Genomic DNA, 20,440 nt, shown 5'->3' on the forward strand with positions numbered 1-20,440 from the left:
TAAAAGTGAAAAATTATATCCTCTTATTTAGGGCCTTTAGATAATTTCATAGGGATTTATAAAGCTTCCAGTATTTCAATCCAGGGACACTTGCAGTTTAAGGCAAAGCAAAGCACTCTTTCTCATAGTGGAATGGTTCACTACTCAGAAGCTAAAAAAATACTCATTAACCCCTCCCTATTATTCATATATGAATGTGACATGCAGAAGGGTGCCTCATCACTTAGTCATTCACAAATTTTAGGACATATAGCTCAAAAATAGATGATAACTCATAAAAGTTCTCTTCTTGTTTATTGTTTCTGGTCATTAAATTATCTTAGGCAGCAAGTTCACGATATACCATATCAGCTGACTGCTGTGTTTAGTTTTCTTATCAATGTTTCTCCTGCCCATTTTCTAAATGTATCAGCCTTCTACTTGTGACATAAACTGAGTAAGCGTTAAGGAGCTAAACTGAGGATCCCTTGTTTCCCCCACTTAGAAGGTGGCCAAATCTAGAATTTTAAAATGAAAAATATTTCGTATTATTTTCAGATTTTAGAAGGATAAGGTAGATATATTGAAAAAATAAGAAAAATGACATCTGAGAAACACAGGTGCAGGAGTGAAGAGAACTTCCTGTGACTCCATGACTATGTTCTGCAGTTCTCACAGTGGCGTGGGGAGCCTGGGGTTAGTGGCTCATCTAGTTGCAGTCGCATGGTCTTTAACCAAATCTTTGATTCTACATACAAAATGATGGTCCCTGGGATCAAGAGAATCCTAATTTCTCTGTGTTTTTTCTTTCCTTCCTTCCTTCCTTCCTTCCTTCCTTCCTTCCTTCCTTCCTTCCTTCTCTTCCTTCCTCCCTTCCTTTTTCTTTCTGTTTCTCTCTCTCTCTCTTTCTCTCTCTCTCTCTCTCTTTCTTTCTTTATTTCTTTCATAACTGAGGGTTCTTCCTCTGCCATTGTTTTGAAGCACCACAGTTCAGAGTAACTAAACATCTATGTGCCAATTAATTACCTAACTTCCTTTTCTTTCTTTGTAATTTGGGTGTGTCTTACTCTGTTCAGCAATTGTATTTCTTTAAACTGTGTATTTCAAATTTTTATAAACTTAGTCATAGTATCAACATACTGTGAGAGCACTGTTCAAAGGAAATCTTTGATGAATGCTATTATAAGGTAAAAATCCTGACAGCCACCTCTTCGTTTCTCTCCTATAAAATCTGAGGAGTTTTAGTGTTGTTACTTTTTGCATACCTAAGTTTTAGCTCCCTAATGACAGCTATGAAAGGAGCTTTGACCTTCATCATAAACTCATTGAATTTTCTTGGCATCAGCCTGAAGTATTCTCAGTTGAGTCAAATTCATAATGCTCTCTCGCTTATGAGTCACATTGTTTTAAAACCGCTGACAGTTTCATCCACATTATCATAGTTTCTGCATGTAGAGTTTAGTTTAGGCTTTCTTTCATTTCACTAAAACCACCTGGTTCTAGAAACAACTAAACAAAGGTGCTTATATTGGATAGTATTCAAAGGATCCCATGTCAGGGTCAAATTTTATTTGTTGGTGGGTTTTTTCCCATTTTTTAAGCATTTCTGGAGAGTGAGGCATGCAGGAACTAAAGAATATATCCTCTAATTGATGAGGAGGGGGAAAATAGCACCCTATTTAAGTTAATCTATTTAAATATCAGTCCCAAATAAAAAGGAAAATACCTGTAACAACCACTTGATGTCACTGCTGTAGCTCGCCTGCAGCTTTGAAGACGAGAAGTTGGCTTCTTAAGTCACCAGAGAAGAAAAATGAGACAAATACAGTTTTAATATTTTCTCATGGATATTCTTAAAAAGGTAATGATTGTTTCTGTTTTAAATTGGCTTATTCCACCATGTTTCTTTTTCTTGCTCCGCAAAGAGAAGGGAATTATGTGAAGGGACTGAGGAGATACTACTGCCTGAAGGCTAATATTTCATTCCCAAGTCTGCAGTTCTCAAATATAGCTGTGTATCAAAATTTACCTGGAGACATTTTTAAAAACACAGATCACTGGAGCCTACCTAAGAACTACAGAATCATAATCTCCGGGGCCGGGGACAATACACATTTATGTTTTTATGGGTTTCTCAGAGTGATTCTGAATGTCAGTAAGGTTCAGAAATCTGCTTCAGTCTGTCCTACACCTCTCCTAATTTATAATATGAAAGAATATCAGCTGACCTGATATTCTATGTAACCAAATAATTTTACATTTTCACATCCTCATATGCTACTCAAAATGATCTTTTTGGATGTACTTTATCCTTCATTTAACCTTTTTTTTTTTTCATCTCTTCCTTCATAGAGCTTCTTTATTTTTCTCTTCTTTAAATATTACAGAGTACACATTTCCCTAATAGCAATAACTACATATAATATATAAAAAAATACGAAGTCTGTCCAGAAAGTATACAGCCATGTAATATGAAAAATAGAGACATTTATTGAAGAAAATAGAAGATACAAGAAACATTGTACGTAGGATAATGACACCTCAGTCCCCTTCAAAGTAGGCACCTTGGGACCTCACACAGTTCTCCCAATCACCACCAGCTGCCCTGTAGTATTTTCCTGAATATCGGCAGTCTGGAATCTCTTCCCTTTCAAAGGTGATTTTAGTTTTGGGGAAAGGCCAGAAGTTGTAGGGCACCAAATCTGGGCTGTAGAGGAGCTGATTCACCTGGTGATTTGATGTTTGCCAAAAAACTCTGCATGAGACGTGATGCACGAGAAGGTGCGTTGTTGTGATGAAGCTGCCAATCAGCGCCAGTTGCCCATAGCTGTGGCCTTCCAAATCATCCAAATAATTTCTGCAGAAGAATGTTCAAGCTTAATGCAAAATTTGATGCAGAACCATTGCTCTACTCACTTAATCATTTTAAATGAGATGACCACACAGTTCACATGCTCACTCAATAGCATCTATGGCCCCAACTGACTAGTATAGTGACTAATCATTGTTCACACATGCACATTCCAGTCCACTTTCCTTGGCTACTTCATGGCCAGGTTACATCAATGACATACAAACCATTTTCCTCATATTAACAATGGTGTACTTTGTCCAGACAGACCTTGGGTGTGGGGGAGTGTATGTGTGTATAAATCTATTTTTCAACTGAAGGTAAGCTAAGCTAGTTCCACCTCCCTTCACTGCTTGGTCTTTCCTTTTATGACAAGCACAATTTTAGTTCCAGCATTTTAAATATTAAAAACAAACTGCCTTATTAAATTTATATAGTGATATAGGTAAAATATATTTTTTGAATAATTTTATTTATTGGCCAATTACATGCCTGGTCCTATATAAGATATTTCATGTAAGTACATACATTCTATCACAAAATCCTATGTAAATTGTACCATTAATGTAGCTTTACAGATGAAATTAAAGCCAGAATATTGCCTCCTCCACCTCCACACCCTAATCTCAAAGTCAGAAATCCTAATACAAATACCTATTCAGATTTTTGCTCTCTCCTTTAGATGCTGCTGTCTTATTACAAATATGATCTGTTTGCTCCTGACCAATTTATGAAGTATCTAGGGTGTAGACTTCAAGGAAATTAGCCTACAAGTTAAATATAAGGGGCCCTGCATAAAGAGATAATATGCCGTCTTCTTGATGAGTCATATTGTTTCTGTTACTATGGAAAAGAAGTTAATGGGAAACCCCAGAGCTATGAGCCAGCTCCTCTATCACAATCAAACACATTTAGAATATTCCTCAGAATTTTTCTAAGGGACAAAAGAATCTGCCTTGGAAAAAGAACTCAACGAGTGGCTCCACCTTTGGCTGATAAATTGAAGATTATGTCTTCTTGTTGTTGGGTTTTTTTGTTCAAAAACAGTGCATTTCAACTCTTCTGTAGAAAATGTCAACAATCTCAAGTTTCTTGCTTGCTTTTAGATTCCAAAGGAGATTTGTGACCAAAAACAGACTCACCCAACCAATCATTTATGTAAGAAATACTGATTTCATTTTAGCATACTGCCTAATTCTGCCTTCTTCTTGACACAACAACTGGGAAGGATATCAAAGCAAAAATTGCATAGTTAAGTCTGATAATAGCCAAAATAATGATTATACTGACATCAGACACCTGAAACACTGCCAACAGAAAGAAAACAGATACCATTCATTTTGCTTGAGTAAAAATTAAAAAAGAAATTCTGAATCCATGTCAAGTGCCAAGTCCTGTATCGTGATCACCCAGCTCTGATATTCTTAAATTAAGATGAACATCACCTAACATAAAATTAACCATTTTAATGTGGACAATTCAGTGGCATAAATCACAGTCACAAGGTTATATAATCACCACCTCTATATACTTTTAAAACATTTCCATAAACTCAAAAGGAAACCCCATGGCCACTAAGCAGATACTCCTCATTCCTTTTCCCTCCAGCTACTGGAAACCACCGATCTGCTTTTGGTTTCTGTAAATTTGCCTATTCTGGATATTTCATATACATAGATGCAATCATACAATATGTGGCCCTGTGTGTCTGGTTTATTTCAAGGTCCACCCATGTTGTAGTATATATCAGTACTTCATTCCTCTTTATGGCTGAACGATATTCCATCATGTTTCTATATCGTGGTTTGTTTATCTGTGCATCTGTTAATGAGCATTTGACTTACTTTCACCTTTGGCTGGTTTAAATAGTATTGACATGAATATGTGTGTACACATATTTGTTTGAATACCAGTTTATAATTCTTTTTGGTATATACCTAGGACTGAAGTTGCTGGATCATATGGTAATTTTATATTTAACTTTTTCAGTAACAGCTGTGATACTTTTTGTAGCACATTGTTTCTCTTGTCATCAGCCTCCAATGAAGAGTTGGGTTTTTTTTTAAACTGTAGGAACAGGTACAGAAACTTCCGTTAAACCAGCAGTTCTCAAACTTTTTGGTCTCTATGACTCCACACTCTCAAACACTTTTAAAGACCTCAAAGGTAGTTAATTGCGTGGGGTCTAATATTCTGTATTAGAAATTAAAATTGAGAATTTTTAAAAGCAATAAAGCCATTACAGATTAACATAAATAACATATTTATTGGAAAGATAACTGTATTTTCCAAAGCAAAATGTTAGTGACAAGGGTAAAATTTTTATGTATCTGCAGCTACCCTAAGATAGCTGGATTTTCACTCTTGCTTCTACATTCAACTGCTGTGGCAAGTTGTTTTATTGAAGTATTGGAAGAAACTCCAGGCTTACACAGACATGTAAGTTTAAAAGGATAGAGTAGTTCAATAGCCTTTTCAGAAATTTATGAGCATTTTATTGAATACTACCTCAAAACTTAACAAGTGATAGAACCTTAAGTGTTAGTTGTATTGTGGAATCTGAAACTATATGAATGAATTTTTTTACTTGATTACATTAAAATCTATTTGTCTGTTCAGCACTTTAAATAGCTCTTTCCTCCATGAATGATGGTAACATTAGAAACGCTGGCTGAGTTATGTCTCTCCACCAAATGTTGATACAGATCTTATTATACAATAACAAAAAAAAAGCCATATTTGTTAATATCTCCATCAATCTCATCAGAAAAGCATGGGAAGCTTTCAAGGGGGCAGATACATGCTTTCCAAAATTCTAATTTTTACTTAGAACCGTTAACCTTGTTATTTGCAACAAATATTTGTAGTCAGCTTCCTTGTATTGACAGGCTTACTTCATTTATTTTTTAAAAAAGTACCTGCCAATTACCCAAGTCTACATAATAATAGTTTGTCAGTTCTTTCAAGTAAAAGATATCTCATGGAAAAAAAGGGACTAGTTTCACTTACAACTCAAACAATTGCACAAATGCTTCCCCTCAAAACAACCCTCACCCTTCTGTATGCGGCAGAAGTTCTTTGTGTTTCTAAATTCGTCATACATAATTTTTTTAAAGGCACATACTCAAAGATCACGATGTCATAAAATTAATAATTTTTACTGCTTGGTCCAGGACGTTCTTCCGTGAAAGCAGACTTCTTCTTTCCCTGCTGGGTGTGGCAGTGGCTCCTCACGCAGTTTTACCCACTTGTTTTCCAACCATCCATGCAATCGCCAACGTAATGAAAAAGGCAGATAAAGTTTCAGCAGTATTATTATGAAAATAGTTTCACTGCGCACAACTCTCTGAAAGGATCTCAGGGGACCCAAGTGGTCTGTACACTACGCTTTAAAAGCCACTGCTTTAAACTTAGAAGCAGGCCAGAGGAAAGTTACACAGGAAGAGCTTTCTATGGGCAGGCCTAGAAATTTGGGATTCCCCAGTAAATCAGCGGGGGAAAGTGTCCCAAGAGGTGCTTGTGTTAAGAGCCAAAGGAGACAGAGAGAAAGGAAAGAAACAGTCTTAACATCCTAAACAGCCTCATTTTTTAGGGGTCTTTTGAATAGTGCTAACGATCCCTCCTATATAATCAATGTTTCTGCTACTACTTCTTCCTCTGGCTGAGAAAATGCAGAACTTAGTGCTCCAAATCCCCTTTATGACTCCCCAACCCCTGCACCACCTCTGTGCAATAGTCATTTATCAACTCATCTCCACTTTCTTTTCCCTTCCAGGCCATTCCAGAGACTGTAACTAAGTAGATGAGTATCTTCAGTTCATACCTCAAAGCACAATCACTCCTCCAGAACTTTCTATGACTCTCCACTAATTGCAGTTTTCTCATAGGGTCCCCCGAGACATTTTTCCCTTTAAAAATTACCCATACATCGCTAAAGTTTGAGGCATACTTTTGTGTAAAGTACAAAACCTACATCTAACGTTCAAGGCCTTCGAGTTCGGGCCCATGCTAAGTTCATTGCATTATGGCCCGTTAGTCTTTTTCACCTGTGGCTCCCAAACCAGGCTGTTCATCAGAATCACATTGAAAGCATTTCCAAGCTACACATTCCAGACACCACCCCTGAGATTCTGATTTAATTGGTCTGCAGTGGAGCCTAGGAATCTGTATGATTTTTAAAGTTTGTTTTCTGATTCTAATGTCCGTCTGGGTCTGGGAATAAGAGCTGGAATTCTGGTCAGACTAGTTTTTTATCAGTCTTCCAACTATCACACCTTTCTACCTTCACAGTTCTGCTGCCAACCTTCTTATACCCTCTATCCACTTTCCACCTAATTAAATCCTACCCACTCTGAAGATTCAGCTTAATTAATACCCAACCACAATCTCTACAAATATCCTCCCTGATGACACCAACAGGAAAGCAATCCATTATTCCTAGGATTTCAGGAATACTGTTGCTCTTTCCAATTAATTTGACACATCGCCCCATACTACCTCCTTTATTGTTGCTTTGAATCATTTCTGACATACTATCCTTATTTAACTTTCACATATTTTTTTTTCATCTCCCTACCTACAAGGTACAATGGAAAGGCCTCCAGGACAGGAGTGCACCTTATTCTTTTGCATACCAAGCTCCTAGCTACCATCTTGCATATTACTGGGTTTCAAACAATCTGTTACTTGGATGACACATTTGTAAAAATTCTAAAATGTGCAAGAAAATATTTAATGTTCATGTAACACTTTCTGATTTATGAAAACTGTTCATATCTGTTATTTTACTTGTGATGTCAGCCCCATTTAATGTGGTAGTGTGCATTACCCCTACCTTTAACCAAGTTTAAATAACTAGTAAGTGGCAGAGTAGGGAAAATGATTCAGGTTTGTTTAATTTCAGAGGCCAAGCTTTTAACCGTTATGCTCTATTTCTTTAAAAATCATGTATTGCTGTTCATTTTATATCCCCTAATTTTTAAGTATCTTATATATGTATTCAAACATAAACTGAGCATCTTTATTCAGTACACCGGGCTAAGCTTCTAACAAATGTCATCTCATTTAATTCTCAGGAGCAAAAACAAATGATTCTAAAAGGACTCGGGGTGGGGCAAGGAGAAAACCATGAGGACAGATGAAGTCAGCCTCACTAAGTAAAGGAAGCATGAAATAAACCTTAAGGGGCAGGTAGAAATAAACTAGGCAGCCACTGAAAATAGCAGGAAATGAGCACCAGTCATTTAGGGGCTGATAAGAATTTCAGCCTGGCTGCTTCAGAATGTTTGAACTGGAGAGTTTCATACTGTGAAATAAAGCCAGCTTGCTAGGGTGAGGCTGATGGGGAAGATCTTAGAAGGCCAGGATAATTAACACTGTCTTGATCCCTTATGCAGGAAGGATATTTGTAGAGATGCCAGGATCGTTTCCTCCCTTAAATACTTTTCTGATAACATCTTTGAAATTTGATTTATTGAGTCAATATTCCTTGTTATTCATGGCTCCAAAGCCTGATATTTTTTCTGAAATCTAGAACATTGAAATATGAGCAGGATCAATCAAAATACCCAGCAAATCATTCTGAACCTTTTTTTGTTTTGAAGTCGTTGCCACAGTCACAACTTCAGAAGGATTTTTTCTTACCTTTTTTTCTTTTCAAAGAGAAATCACTAGGATTCCTGTTTGACTTTGGCTCTATGGCCAGAATATGTCTTCAAACAGTTTCCTGCTAGCGGTGATATTAAGATTTTAAGCTTAAAAAGAGCAGACTTGAAGAGGTTCTAGTTTGAACTTGTTTCAAGCTAGAAATCATATTGCAAAACTCCTCAATGAAAAATCATATTGAGGAGTTTGAGAGAACTTGGGCTGTAAAGTCAATACAAGTGAGCTCAGGGATGCAGAAGTATGTTTCCTGTCTAGACCTCTCTCTGAAACCATAAATATCCAGGGAAGGTCTCTTCCCTTTAGAGGATTTAGGAGGTGGCGCTGGGAGATTTGCTGGAAATCATCAGTAAGCTCTGGGTTTCACGTTCCACGACCTACAACAAATTGTGAAAACAGGCAACTGTTTAACCTTACCTTCATTTAACACATTATTGCCCAGACCATAACGTTTAAAAATAATAATGAAATAAAATAAATAAGCCTCAAAATCCCATCGTTCATTATAAACTATATGAAAAATATCAATACTAAAAGGTTTGTCTCCACATGGAAACTATTACAAAGGAGAGAAGAACGAAAATTAAAGTTAATTTCTATTAGGCATTTATTTAACAAGTCATGTGAGCTTACTATATATATGGATTCTAAGAACTACAGATAAACTAGTGAACAAGAAAATGCTCCTGCTTTGCATGGGTCTTACATTCTAGTAGGGAAAAAATACATGTGAACATGTATATCTGAATATGAGAAAACTACCAGGCCATGGTAAGTGTTTTATGGAGAGTGACAAGGTAGCTACTTAAGACAAGTTTAGCAGGGAAAATTCTTTCTGAGGAGAAGATATTTAAACAAATCTAATTGACAGGAAAAATCAATCCCTTGAAAATGCAGGAAGGCATTTTCCAGGAAGAGGAAAGAAGTAATGCACAAGTATATCTTATCAAGAAATAAAATAAGAACCCTCCCCCACCCCATGCACCCCCCTAATCTCACCTGGATAATTTTTAAATTGGGGTTTATGGTGCAGATGTGATCAAAGAGAACAAAACATAGTTGCTATGGTCTAAATGTTTGTGTCCCCAGGATTTATACTTTGAAACCTAATGTCCACTCTGATGGTATTAGGAGGTGGAGCCTTTGGAGGGTGCTTAGGTCAGGGTGGGGTTGGGGAGACATAGGAGATGGGGTAGAGCCCTCATGAATGGGAGTAGTGCTTTATAAAAGAGACCCCTGAAAGATCCCTTTTCCATCTGCCATGCAAGGGCACAGCAAAAGATGCCTTCTGTGATCAAGGAAGTCAGTCCTTACCAGGTACCGAATCTGCTAGTGTCTTGATCTTGGACTTCCCAATCTCCAGAAAGTAAGAAATAAATGTTTATTGTTATTTAGCCACCCAGTTTATGGTAGTTTGTATAGCAGCCTGAAAAAACTAAGATTATAATAGAAAAACAACAAAGTAATGGGAGTGGGGTGACAATTGTCTATCCTTTCTCATTCACATCACTCTTGGCAATTGCTGTTCTTTTGGACTAGAGCAACTATCCAAGTGAATAGTACACTTTCCTTCTTACTATTATAAAGGTAACATGTATTTTCCCCTTAACATTATAAGTAGGAATGCCACATTGCCACATAAAGTTCAATTGTACCATTGGTCACTTTTGAGGTTCAGTGTTGCATTTTTATTAATTTTGAGTTATTAACAAGTATACTCTGAATAAAATCCAAGATGATGATTGGTCAAGCATCAGTGACCTCACTGAGATGAACAAACTAGAATTGTATTCACTTTTTTTTTTTTAAAGATTTTATTTATTTACTTTTAGAAAGAGGGGAAGAGAGGGAGAAAGGAGAGAAACATCAATGTGTGAGAGATATATCCATTGGTTGCCTCTCGCACGCCCCCACCTGGAGACCTGGCCCACAACCCAGGCATGTGCCCTGACCAGGAATTGAACTGGTGACCTTTCGGTTCACAGGCCGGCACTCAATCCACTGAACCACACCAGCCAGGGCTGCATTCACTTTTAAACCAGTAGAGGATTGACAGTGAGTCCTTCACATCCAGTGAAACACATCTGGATTAACCACACCTGATTTCTAAAGATACTCAAGGCTCCTTGGAATGGAGTTTACATTCCACTCATATAACAGGCAAAAAGCTACTTGTAGCCACATCTTGGGTAAGTCAAGATTGCTTTCCTTTGACTTTGTTCCTCCAGCCATCAAAAGTTAGTAACAACAATCCTGCCAACCTCTGAGAGATATGTCAATTCTAAATAATAGTAATGATTATGATGATAATAATAGCAACGATCATTTGCTGAGCAGTGAAGGCGTTAGATGGTTTGCCAAGATGGCCACAATATTTCCTCCTGTCCCTGCATGTATACCCCTTGAAATCAAAGTTTGTGGTTCTCCTTTGAGAAGCAGCATCTCTTTGTTCAGCCCTTGAACCTGGGCTAGTCTGTGACTTGATTTAGCCAATCAAATATATGTGGAAATGATATTAAGCAAGTGCCAGAACCCAGGCCTAAAAGGGCCTATTGCTTCTGCTTTTGCTCTCTTAGAGTGCGGCTGAAGACCACTCTGTAAAGAAGCCCCAGCTAGCCTACTGGAGGGTGAGAGGCCACCTGGAAAGATAGGCTCAACTATCCCCGTTGTTCCAGCCATACCAGTTGAGGCCCCAGACTGGAGAGAATGGCTGTCTCAGAATGTGCAAGCCAAGCCAAGCCACCAGCTGACCTCAGCCACACAAGTGAACCCACACCAGAACTATGGAAGTATTGTGGAGTCAACTACAAAATCATGAGAAGGAAATCATTCTTGTTTTAAGCTCTTAAACGTTGCGATGGATTTTTTGCAATTATAGATAACTGAAATACTAATTATGGGCTAGAGATCTAAGTGCTTTATATTTAGTAGCTAAACGAATCTTCTTTATAATCCTGTGCGGCCAATACTATTAATGACAACACATTATAAATAAAGAACTTGAAGCTCCGTGAATTTAAATAACTTGCCCAAGGTCACACAGTAAAGAAACATATCACACTCAGCTCTGGCTTGAAGGACACATTTATATCACCCTACTATTCTGATGATGTTTGAGAAGGAAGCAAGGGGGGTTGGTCCAGCTTTTAAAATCCAGGTCAGATTATTAGTATTATTTTTCTTTACGAAATGTAATACTTCCGTTGTGGGAATTTTAATGACATAGTAGTGTGTATGAAAAAAGAAGACAAATTTTAAAATGCAGATAACTTATTTATGAAGAAATATGCACATATATATCAATCTATATCTTATATTCAAATAACTTCCAAATAAAGTATATAGTGCAAAATTTTTAGTAATTTAAATACATGACACTGAAATGCTAAACCCTCTACAAATTTATTTTAAAAATAGCAGCTCTTCTGGATTACTATGCTACTTTCATAAGGTTAAAAATCACTAATCATGTGCCCCTCTAGGCACTCAAGCCACTTTGATGTTTTGTTTCGGGTGAGGCCACCTTCAGGATCCTTTTGTTCAGCTGCACCTGGGCCCGCACAGGGGCAAATCTAATTAATCGAAATGCCTATAGGTGGGAGGTTACACTCATTATTTATTAAGCAACTGCTAGTTATCTCATCACTAGATTCATGGCAGAGACAATGAAGTAAGGACCACGGTCTCTAATGAAGACAAGAATATGTAGTAGAAATCGACCAACGTGTCCCCTCCTTTCAACCTCTCTGGCCATCAGATGAGAGATCTGACAACCATTCATGTAGCAGCTGTGGTCATCCACCCAGAAAGTGGATCATTTTAATGGATCTACTGAGCTCATGCATACCATGAGTCATGATTAAAGGAGCTGTCTTGAAAGCTTCAGTAATTATGAAGCTTTCTGCTCATTGCCCTCTCTAGTGGTTGCCCACCAGTTCCTACCTCCCACATCATATTGGAGGTCTTTTTAAAAGAATAATTTTTAGACCTACACACTCACAATATATCCAAAATAGCAGGCAAAGTGAAAATTTGCATTAAAGAGAAACACCTTAACCATCACGGTTTTTGAAGGTCCCAACTGGCGTCCTGACTGGGTAGCTCAGTGGGTTGGGTGTCATTCTGCAAACCAAAAGGTCACAGGTTCAATTCCAGGCCAGGGTACATGCATGGGTTGCAGGCCAGGTCCCCCGCTGGGGGCACGTGAGAGACAACTGATCAACATTTCTCTCACACATCAATATTTCTCTCCCTTTCTCTAAAAAATAAATACATAAAATCTTTCTTTCTTTCTTTCTTTTTTTTTTTTTAGAAAATCCCCATTGGGGAGTGGTGTTCAGCGCTTCCTTTTCCAGTCCTGATCCACTTTCACTATATGTGGCTAATGATGGAACTGCCACCCATTGCCTTGGCAACACATCTATGTGCTAAAAAAGGAAATAAACCTGAGGTTTATTTTAAATTTCCTATCTGCCAGGTCTCTTACATTAATTTAGAAAATACTTTTTAAAAGCAATAAGTAATAATGCCTACAAATAGTAACAGGATAATATTTCATGAGAGAAGACAATCATGAAAATGTATTAGAGTTTTTTTTTAAATATGAATCAAAGAATTTTGATGCCATACATGTTTTCTGTGTTATCCATTAAAATATTATTTCTGCTCTAAATTGTATACTATAGTCATTTAGTAACTTCCTGAATTTTTCACATATTGAAATTTACCATACTGAAGTTTATATATGGTTAAAGGAAATAAAATTACTCTAAGGAAGCTTTAACCCTAGTTGAAAACAATGAAAGATTAGTGCTTTAAAGCTATAGTGTGTAAATCAAATTAAAATGCCAATATAAAACTCAAGAATTTCTGAATCATTATTGTAAGTTTCCAGCAGAAGATAACTGTAGCCCTATAATTCAGTTATCTGTTATTTACATTCCACTTTTACATTCCTGTGGTTTATCTTTTCCTTTTATCAAATTCTGTTGGTAATGAAAAAACAAAAAAAATAAAATTTTTCAAAACTGGACCTTGACATCAAGAAGTAGTAGATTGTAGAGTAGCCAAACACACAGAAGCATTCATAGCATTTTACTTCCACGCTTCAATTTGTTGGCTAGAAGCTACCTTTCACAGTTATTCCAGGGCTTGCTCACAATTTAGGAAGTCTGCTAGGCAGCTTTCCCAGGAAACATGGCAGGGCCTGCATTTTGTGGGAATGGAAGCACACCTAGACTACATTTTGGAGCACAATGCCAGAGTCTGCATACTTCCTTACCCTGTAATTAACTATTGCTATTACAACAGGATTCTCATCTACAAAGGGAGCCTTTTAATGAGTTTATATGTTTATCTTATTTTCAAAAGGATTGTTTTTCTGAATCATTGAATTCTGAAAGTAGTTAAAAATTATCTCAGTGTTGTTTGTTTTTTTTTATTTATAGGGAGTATTACATAGCTAATTAATTGACTACCTGGAATACATAATGATATCTATTTGACTTTTTAAAAAACAAGTTACCAGCCCTGACTGGTGTTGCTCTGTGGGTTGGGCGTCATCCTGCAAACTGAAAGGTCCTGGTTCAATTCCCATCTAGGGCACATGCCTGGATTGCAGGCTAGGTCCCCAATGTTTCTCTCCCTTTTCTTCTTTCTAAATATAAATAAAATATTTTTAAAAATAACTTACCAAAAGAGTATGGAAACCTAAATAATCATTATTAGCAGTTGTTGAGTACTCATTATATACCATGTAATATACTAAGTGCTCTTACAAATCATTCATTCATTCATTCAACATACACCTCTTGTCTACTACGTGCACTATTCTAGGGCCTGGAGAAGAACAGTGAACAAAAAGAAATCCCTCATTTCATGGCATGTGCGCTGCAGTAAGAAAACAATTAAATAAGCAAATTTACAAAAATAAACAATTAAATAAAGCATGTGTCATGAAAATAAGTGCTATGTGTTTGTGTAAATAAAGATCTCATTTTCAAACAAGTTGACATGAGAAGAGATCTGAAGAAGGTGATAAAATCCAAAATTGGATCTCAGGGTTGGGGGAAATGTTGATTAAAGAGCAATTATTTATTTAGGATTTCTTATAACCACTTATCATTTAATCCTTCCAGCAGCACCTCATGGTAGGTTTTTTTATTGCTCCCACTTTGAAAATGTAAAGAAACTTGCTTAAAGCCACACTACTTACAAAGAGCAGCGAAGATTTTACCCATATCTGCCTCACTCACAAACTGTGCTTTGGATCATCTTTTTCCTGTCACATTACCCAACAATCCAAAATCAAGATTTCTACATGTTCTATACTGGTACCTACCTAATAGGATAGTGAATTACAACATCACATTTAAAAAGAAAAAAAATCTACTTGAGAAGAAAAAAGTAAGTGAGGTTCATCTCAATCAAAGAAATAAATGAAAGGAAAAAAAAAAAAGCCTCTCCACTCCCTTCTTGAGGGATCTAGATGGAAGCAGAGCAGAGCTTGTAAGTAAGTTCTGGCTCTCCACACACAGAAAAACCAAAGGATGCCCTAGCGGGCCCTGTAATGACAGGAACTGAAATCACCTCTCAAAGCAGCACTCTCAGAGCTGCCAAAAGAGGTCCTAAGTAAGGAGTGGGAGGCGGGGAAGAAGAGGGTAGAACAGAGTTTGTTGTGGGAAGTCTCTATCACCACTTCCCCTTCTGTTCACCCTTCTCTTTTCAACAGAATCTTAGCAGCAGGGTTGGATATTTTCATTCGGCCACATAAATAAGCTGGTCCCAAGGCATTATCTACCTCAAGAGTGATCCTGCTGGGACAGGAGGAATTGATTTCAAGACCTACCATCCACATGATTTAACCACTACATTTCACAAGGACTTACTCATGTGGCCGACAGAGAACGGGTGGCTGCAGTATCACCATTTCCTTGTTTAGGATTGGAGCCCCTTGATTTCCCCTTACTCCCTGGAAGCTCCTGTACCCGTGCATTAAGGGTATCTGTAAAGATTAAAGGGCAATGACTAGGGAAGTGGGGAAGCGGGGAGCTGTGTCCTCCAGCCATTCCAGACCTGAGTAAGTGGAGTTCTACAGTAACTGAATGATTTGAGGGAAAGTGAACATACAAACCCAAGCAATCAAAGGAAAATTAGCTTACTTAATACCAGCGATAGGTATTTTTCTTTCTGCCTCTCAAATCCAAAGAGGAAAATCTGGACGAGTGGCTTAGGTTGTAAACTCTAAGGTCAAGGACCCTTGAGCTTCGTTCTCAAGTTCTCAGTAGTCAGCTAGGTGTGAAACATAATTAATAGCACGATAAATATAAGTTGCGGAAAATGCGATTCAAAGTCAGAGGCCCCTTCCATGGGCCCCCTACAGAGCCTGTCATAAAGAAGACTTAATCAACATTAGCAGGGCTATTAAAAAGTATCGCCTTTTAAAAGTGTGCTCTTCCCTGGCGCCTCTTACTGGAGCTTCTCTGTGTGGGTGTGTTCGTAAGAGAGGAGTCGGTGAGCAGAGTGTACTGGGTACAATGTGTATTCGTAAGGGGAAACAGATTTCAGTGAGGATGAACATATGTTTCGGAGACTACATCTGTGCAAAAATTTGTACATAGTCCCTGAAGTTGTACTAAGAAAAAAAAAACTACCGTATTATAAAAAATCTTTAATTTCACACATGGTATCTTGGCACATTTCCCTTATACTGCCTTTTCTGCCTGACTAAATAGCCCTTTCTCATCCTCAGGTCTAGGAAAACCACGAAACGTTTCGAACAGTCTGACACAAGCTGACTAACCAGATTTGCTTACTCACTAGGGGACCCCAGAGGCAAACCTCAGCCCAGTGAGACCTAAGACTCTTCACGGCACACCTGCCCGGAAGGCGGCCGCTACCCAACCCAGAGGCTATCCCATCCTTCGAAGGCAGGGCGGAGGCCAAGTTAAGGTAACTAAACTTGGGCGCGGTTCTGGCATGCGGTGTCCTAGGTGATTCCAGAGCGTGCGCGAACCCCGGCGGCCCGCGCCCTCTCCCCACCTCCCCGGGGGCGGGCCCAGCTCTCCAGGTGCCGGCGCCTGCAGCCGGCTCCGCCCCCACTCCCGGGCCGTAAGCGCCTGCCTGGCGGGAGCCGCGCCCCCTCCTTCGGGGAGGCTGGACTCTAGGGTCCCCGTGGTCTGGCTTCCCTCGGCGCGGGCCTCCCACCGGCGCTGGGGGCGGAGTTGGAGGCGGGGCCGGAGCGGTGAGGCGGGGCTCGCACCAGTGCCCCGGGCTATGCTGCAGCTTTACCCGCTGGTCTCGCGGCAGACGAGCGGCTCGATCGCTTCCTTCGGTCCGATGGCAGCCCCCGGCACACACGCAGAATGCGGCTACATCCGCACGGTCTTGGGTCAACAGATCCTGGGGCAGCTGGACAGCTCCAGCCTGGCTCTGCCCTCCGAGGCCAAGCTGAAGCTGACGGGGAGCAGCGGCCGCAGCGGCCAGGCGGCCAAGAGCCTGCGGATCCAGGAACAGGTGCAGCAGACCCTGGCCCGGAAGGGCCGCAGCTTCGTGGGCAATGGTGAGTGGAGCTCCGCCGTCCCCCTGCACCGCACCGCCGTGACCCGCCCCCCCCCTTCCACCTCCCCTACCCACTCCCTCACCTCTCAGCTCCCCGTGGCTTCGACTCGCTGCTTCCTGAGGGTGCGGGACCTGGTGTCCTGCCCACCTGTTGCTCGCGGTCCCTTTGTACGAGCCGCCGCGCCTCCCGACTCAGACCGGCTTTCTTGGGGAAAGCACTCTTTTCTAAAATAATCTCCGACTCAGCTTTGTCATACATGTATGTACGTATATGAAATGCACATACATATCTGTGTGAAAGAACTCAGTCCAAGACTTCCACTCTGTCTTTAACCTGAACCCCTTGCCCCTCTTCTTCCGCCCCCCATACCCGGGTCTTAATCTGGAGGCACCGGATGTCTGTAAACACTTTGAAATTTTATGCAGAAATTCAGTATGATCATTTTTGGAGGAGGAAGCACCCCTAGCCTTTCTTGGATTTTTAAATATTTTGAAAAAGAAAACCTGAAAGTACTAGCGCTCCTATAAACTGTAAATTGGGATTGCAGTGCCTCGCGCAGGTACGTCGGGGCGTTCGATCCGCTGTAAGGAGGAAAGGGTGATCTAGGAAGTGAAAATACTGATTAGGAGGCTTTGAGCCAGGGAACTAGCACACCACCCGCGGAGGAAGAGGGGGAGGAAGGGGACTTTGACCCCATCCCTCCCGCACCCGCACCCTCTCAGCCAAGAGGTAAAAGGGATTTTTTAAAAAGTAAAACACTGTATCAGTAATTGCTAGTCAGGGCATAATTGATGGAAGGTGAAGCAGTTGGCAAACTATTATAATTGTAAAAATTAGAAAACGTGAAATAGTTTCTCCCTTGCTAAAAGCCAGATAATCAGAGCCACACAGTCTCTCCTTTATTAGTTAATTTATTTTTTTCATTATAAAAGTATTATAGACTTATAGAAAGGAGAAGAGGAAAGAAATTGAACAGTTAATTAAATTGGGTTATCAGTTTGTTTCTTGCAATATTGAACTGTTTCTCTAGGAAGTAATAGGGCAATGGCAAATGGAGAACACATTAGGAAAAAGAAAAACAATGGCAGACCAGACTAGAAATTTAAAACAGCAGACCATGAGAGGGTGTAGTGTTTTCAACTTCTGTAAAAGAATCATAAAGGATCAGGCAGTCAATATTTATATACTTGAAAGATAAATAGAGATGTTTAATAACTAATGTAACTGAGTGCCTACTATGTGCCAAGAATTAAACTACGTGTTTTGTGTTCATTATGCTCTTTATGCTCTCCCTCCCCCCAACACACACAAAGTCTTGTAAGATAAATTCTTTAATCTCCATTTTACGGATGAGGACACTAAAGTTAGGTAACCCTCGGTTCTTACAGTTAGCAGAGCTGACTTTAAACTTAAAAGCTTGAATTTTTAAACCACTCCTCAGTTATATTACTAAGCTTTTTGGTTATTAACACAAAGTAGAATTTTTATTAGACACTAAGCCCCCTCCCATATTTCCTTAAATACAACTGAAGTGGTTCTGAGAGAATGGGGATCTAGATAACACAGAATTGACACAGTGCATAGAAAAAAGAAAGCCACCTAAATTTACATTTAGGAGGCTAACTAACCACTGCAAGACAACAGAGGTCAGTTTTTGACCCGTGGAGTCACTGCATCCCTTTCGTCTGTGCAGAACCAGTGCCATACTGGAACCAAAGTAGCTTCTGCTTGGGGGACACAGGGATGCACATCAGACCTTCATTTGTACCCTCTGAGAATGGCTAGTTAGAAGGAACAACCAGGCATCAACTATTCAGTAAATGGGGGGAATGATCAGAGGAAAAGGGAGAATTGCCGAGCATCTACTATGTGCCTAACACTGTTCAAGAATGTGTGTACATTTTATTATATCCTTAAAACAATTAAATGAGATAGACATGAGGAGTAATTTCACATATGGCAAATGTGTTGGTCTCTCAACATTTATTGGATGCTTAGACCCAAATGCAAACATGATCTGTCCTCTCTACAACATGTGAATTCATGTTGCTTCCTGAATTCAAGAACAATCAAATGGGTCTGTACTCCATGCAGGTGCTTTAAAGCGAACTCTGTTTGCTTTAAAGCAAGGAATTAAAAGTCTGAAGAAGGAAACTTTCCTCTAAAAAATGAATTATCAAATAAAAATGGTAAGTGACCCTAAACAAGAACAGCTAATACATTACAGAGTTTAGAAAGATAAATTAGACCACTCACTGAAGGGAATTTTGATAAGCTTGGAGGGATTGAGATTTTAGATCCCAAAAATTCAATAGGATTGGACCTAGGGACGTGGCTGGAGGGAAGAGCGTTTTAGGCAGGAATAGCAGGAATATTTCATAGTTCACAGCATTGATATGGTAGAGCAAAGGGCACTGTCACCGTGCTTCTGCTCTAATGCTAAGGGCAGCTGGGTGAGTGGCTCTGCAAACCAAGGAACAAAGTGTTTGAAATATTTTTATTGCAACAGGAGCTTCCCAGCAAGCTGAACTACACACAGCAGCCTGCACAGGAGTGCAAGTCAGGCAGAGAGATAAAGCAGCAAACAACACCTACTTACTTTAAAGCCTGAGCTTTCTGAGACTCAAAAAGTAATAGGCTTGAAAGGAATTTAACGTAAACGTGCCATGGAACAATTACCAGAGGTGGTTCAAATATGTTGTTTAATTAAAGTTTGAAAAGGTCTGGGGGTTCTTGATGGTTTTGGGATTGCATTTATTATTACTTTATTACTGTCATGTCTCTAAAGTTGAAACCGACAAACAATTGTAGAAACAGAAACAGTGCATCTGGCAAGAATCCTGTATCAACAGAAATTCTGGAAAGAAATGACCCTGATGTTAGCTCCAGGGCTCTTAAGTATTCTGAATTGTTGACATACCTGTACAGGCAGCAGATAATCTGAAAACAGATGAGATATATAGGGCTGATTTGTTGATAAAGACCTTGCAAGGATCTTTAACCCATCAGCTTCTCTCTCCTGCCTTAATATAGGTGAGGGGTTTTCATTGTAAATTGCTCCAGCTTTTGTTGTTATTTCAAACGGGGCTGAATGGTTTTAAAGTTAGCTGTAACTCCTGGGGGTGGAGGCTGAGGGGCAGAGGTGTATAGCAGCATTGTGAAATGAGTCTGTGTTGTAGGAAATTTTAAAAAGCCTTATATGGAAGTCACAGAAAAGGCATTAAGAATTCCAAGTATTAGCAAAGAGAAATTTTAAAGTATCCATAACCTAGTCATTGCACTTTGAAAGTACTACCACTTTACATACTACACTGTTTCCCCTGGGTGCCTGTGTAGGAAGAAAGTTGTGTTTTAAATTGTATGTAATACTTATAAAACACAATGAACAA

The 20,440-nt window shown here is 39.3% G+C and overlaps 1 protein-coding gene across 2 annotated transcripts in view; it reads left to right on the forward strand.

Moving 5' to 3' along the window:
- The first annotated feature begins 16,802 nt into the window (after positions 1–16,802).
- PKP2 (plakophilin 2) overlaps positions 16,803–20,440 on the forward strand; it is a 75,441-nt gene continuing 71,803 nt past the window's right edge. For both annotated transcript variants that reach the window (XM_054591258.1, XM_054591259.1), the window contains exon 1: positions 16,803–17,051. In XM_054591258.1, coding sequence (XP_054447233.1) covers positions 16,829–17,051 — 223 coding nt within the window. In that variant the 5' untranslated portion in view covers positions 16,803–16,828. The remainder of the gene's footprint in view (positions 17,052–20,440) is intronic.

This window comes from Pteronotus mesoamericanus, unplaced genomic scaffold, assembly GCF_021234165.1.
Source record: "Pteronotus mesoamericanus isolate MK-2021 breed Mesoamerican mustached bat unplaced genomic scaffold, CSHL_Meso_final scaffold_21, whole genome shotgun sequence".
Taxonomy (NCBI): domain Eukaryota; kingdom Metazoa; phylum Chordata; class Mammalia; order Chiroptera; family Mormoopidae; genus Pteronotus; species Pteronotus mesoamericanus.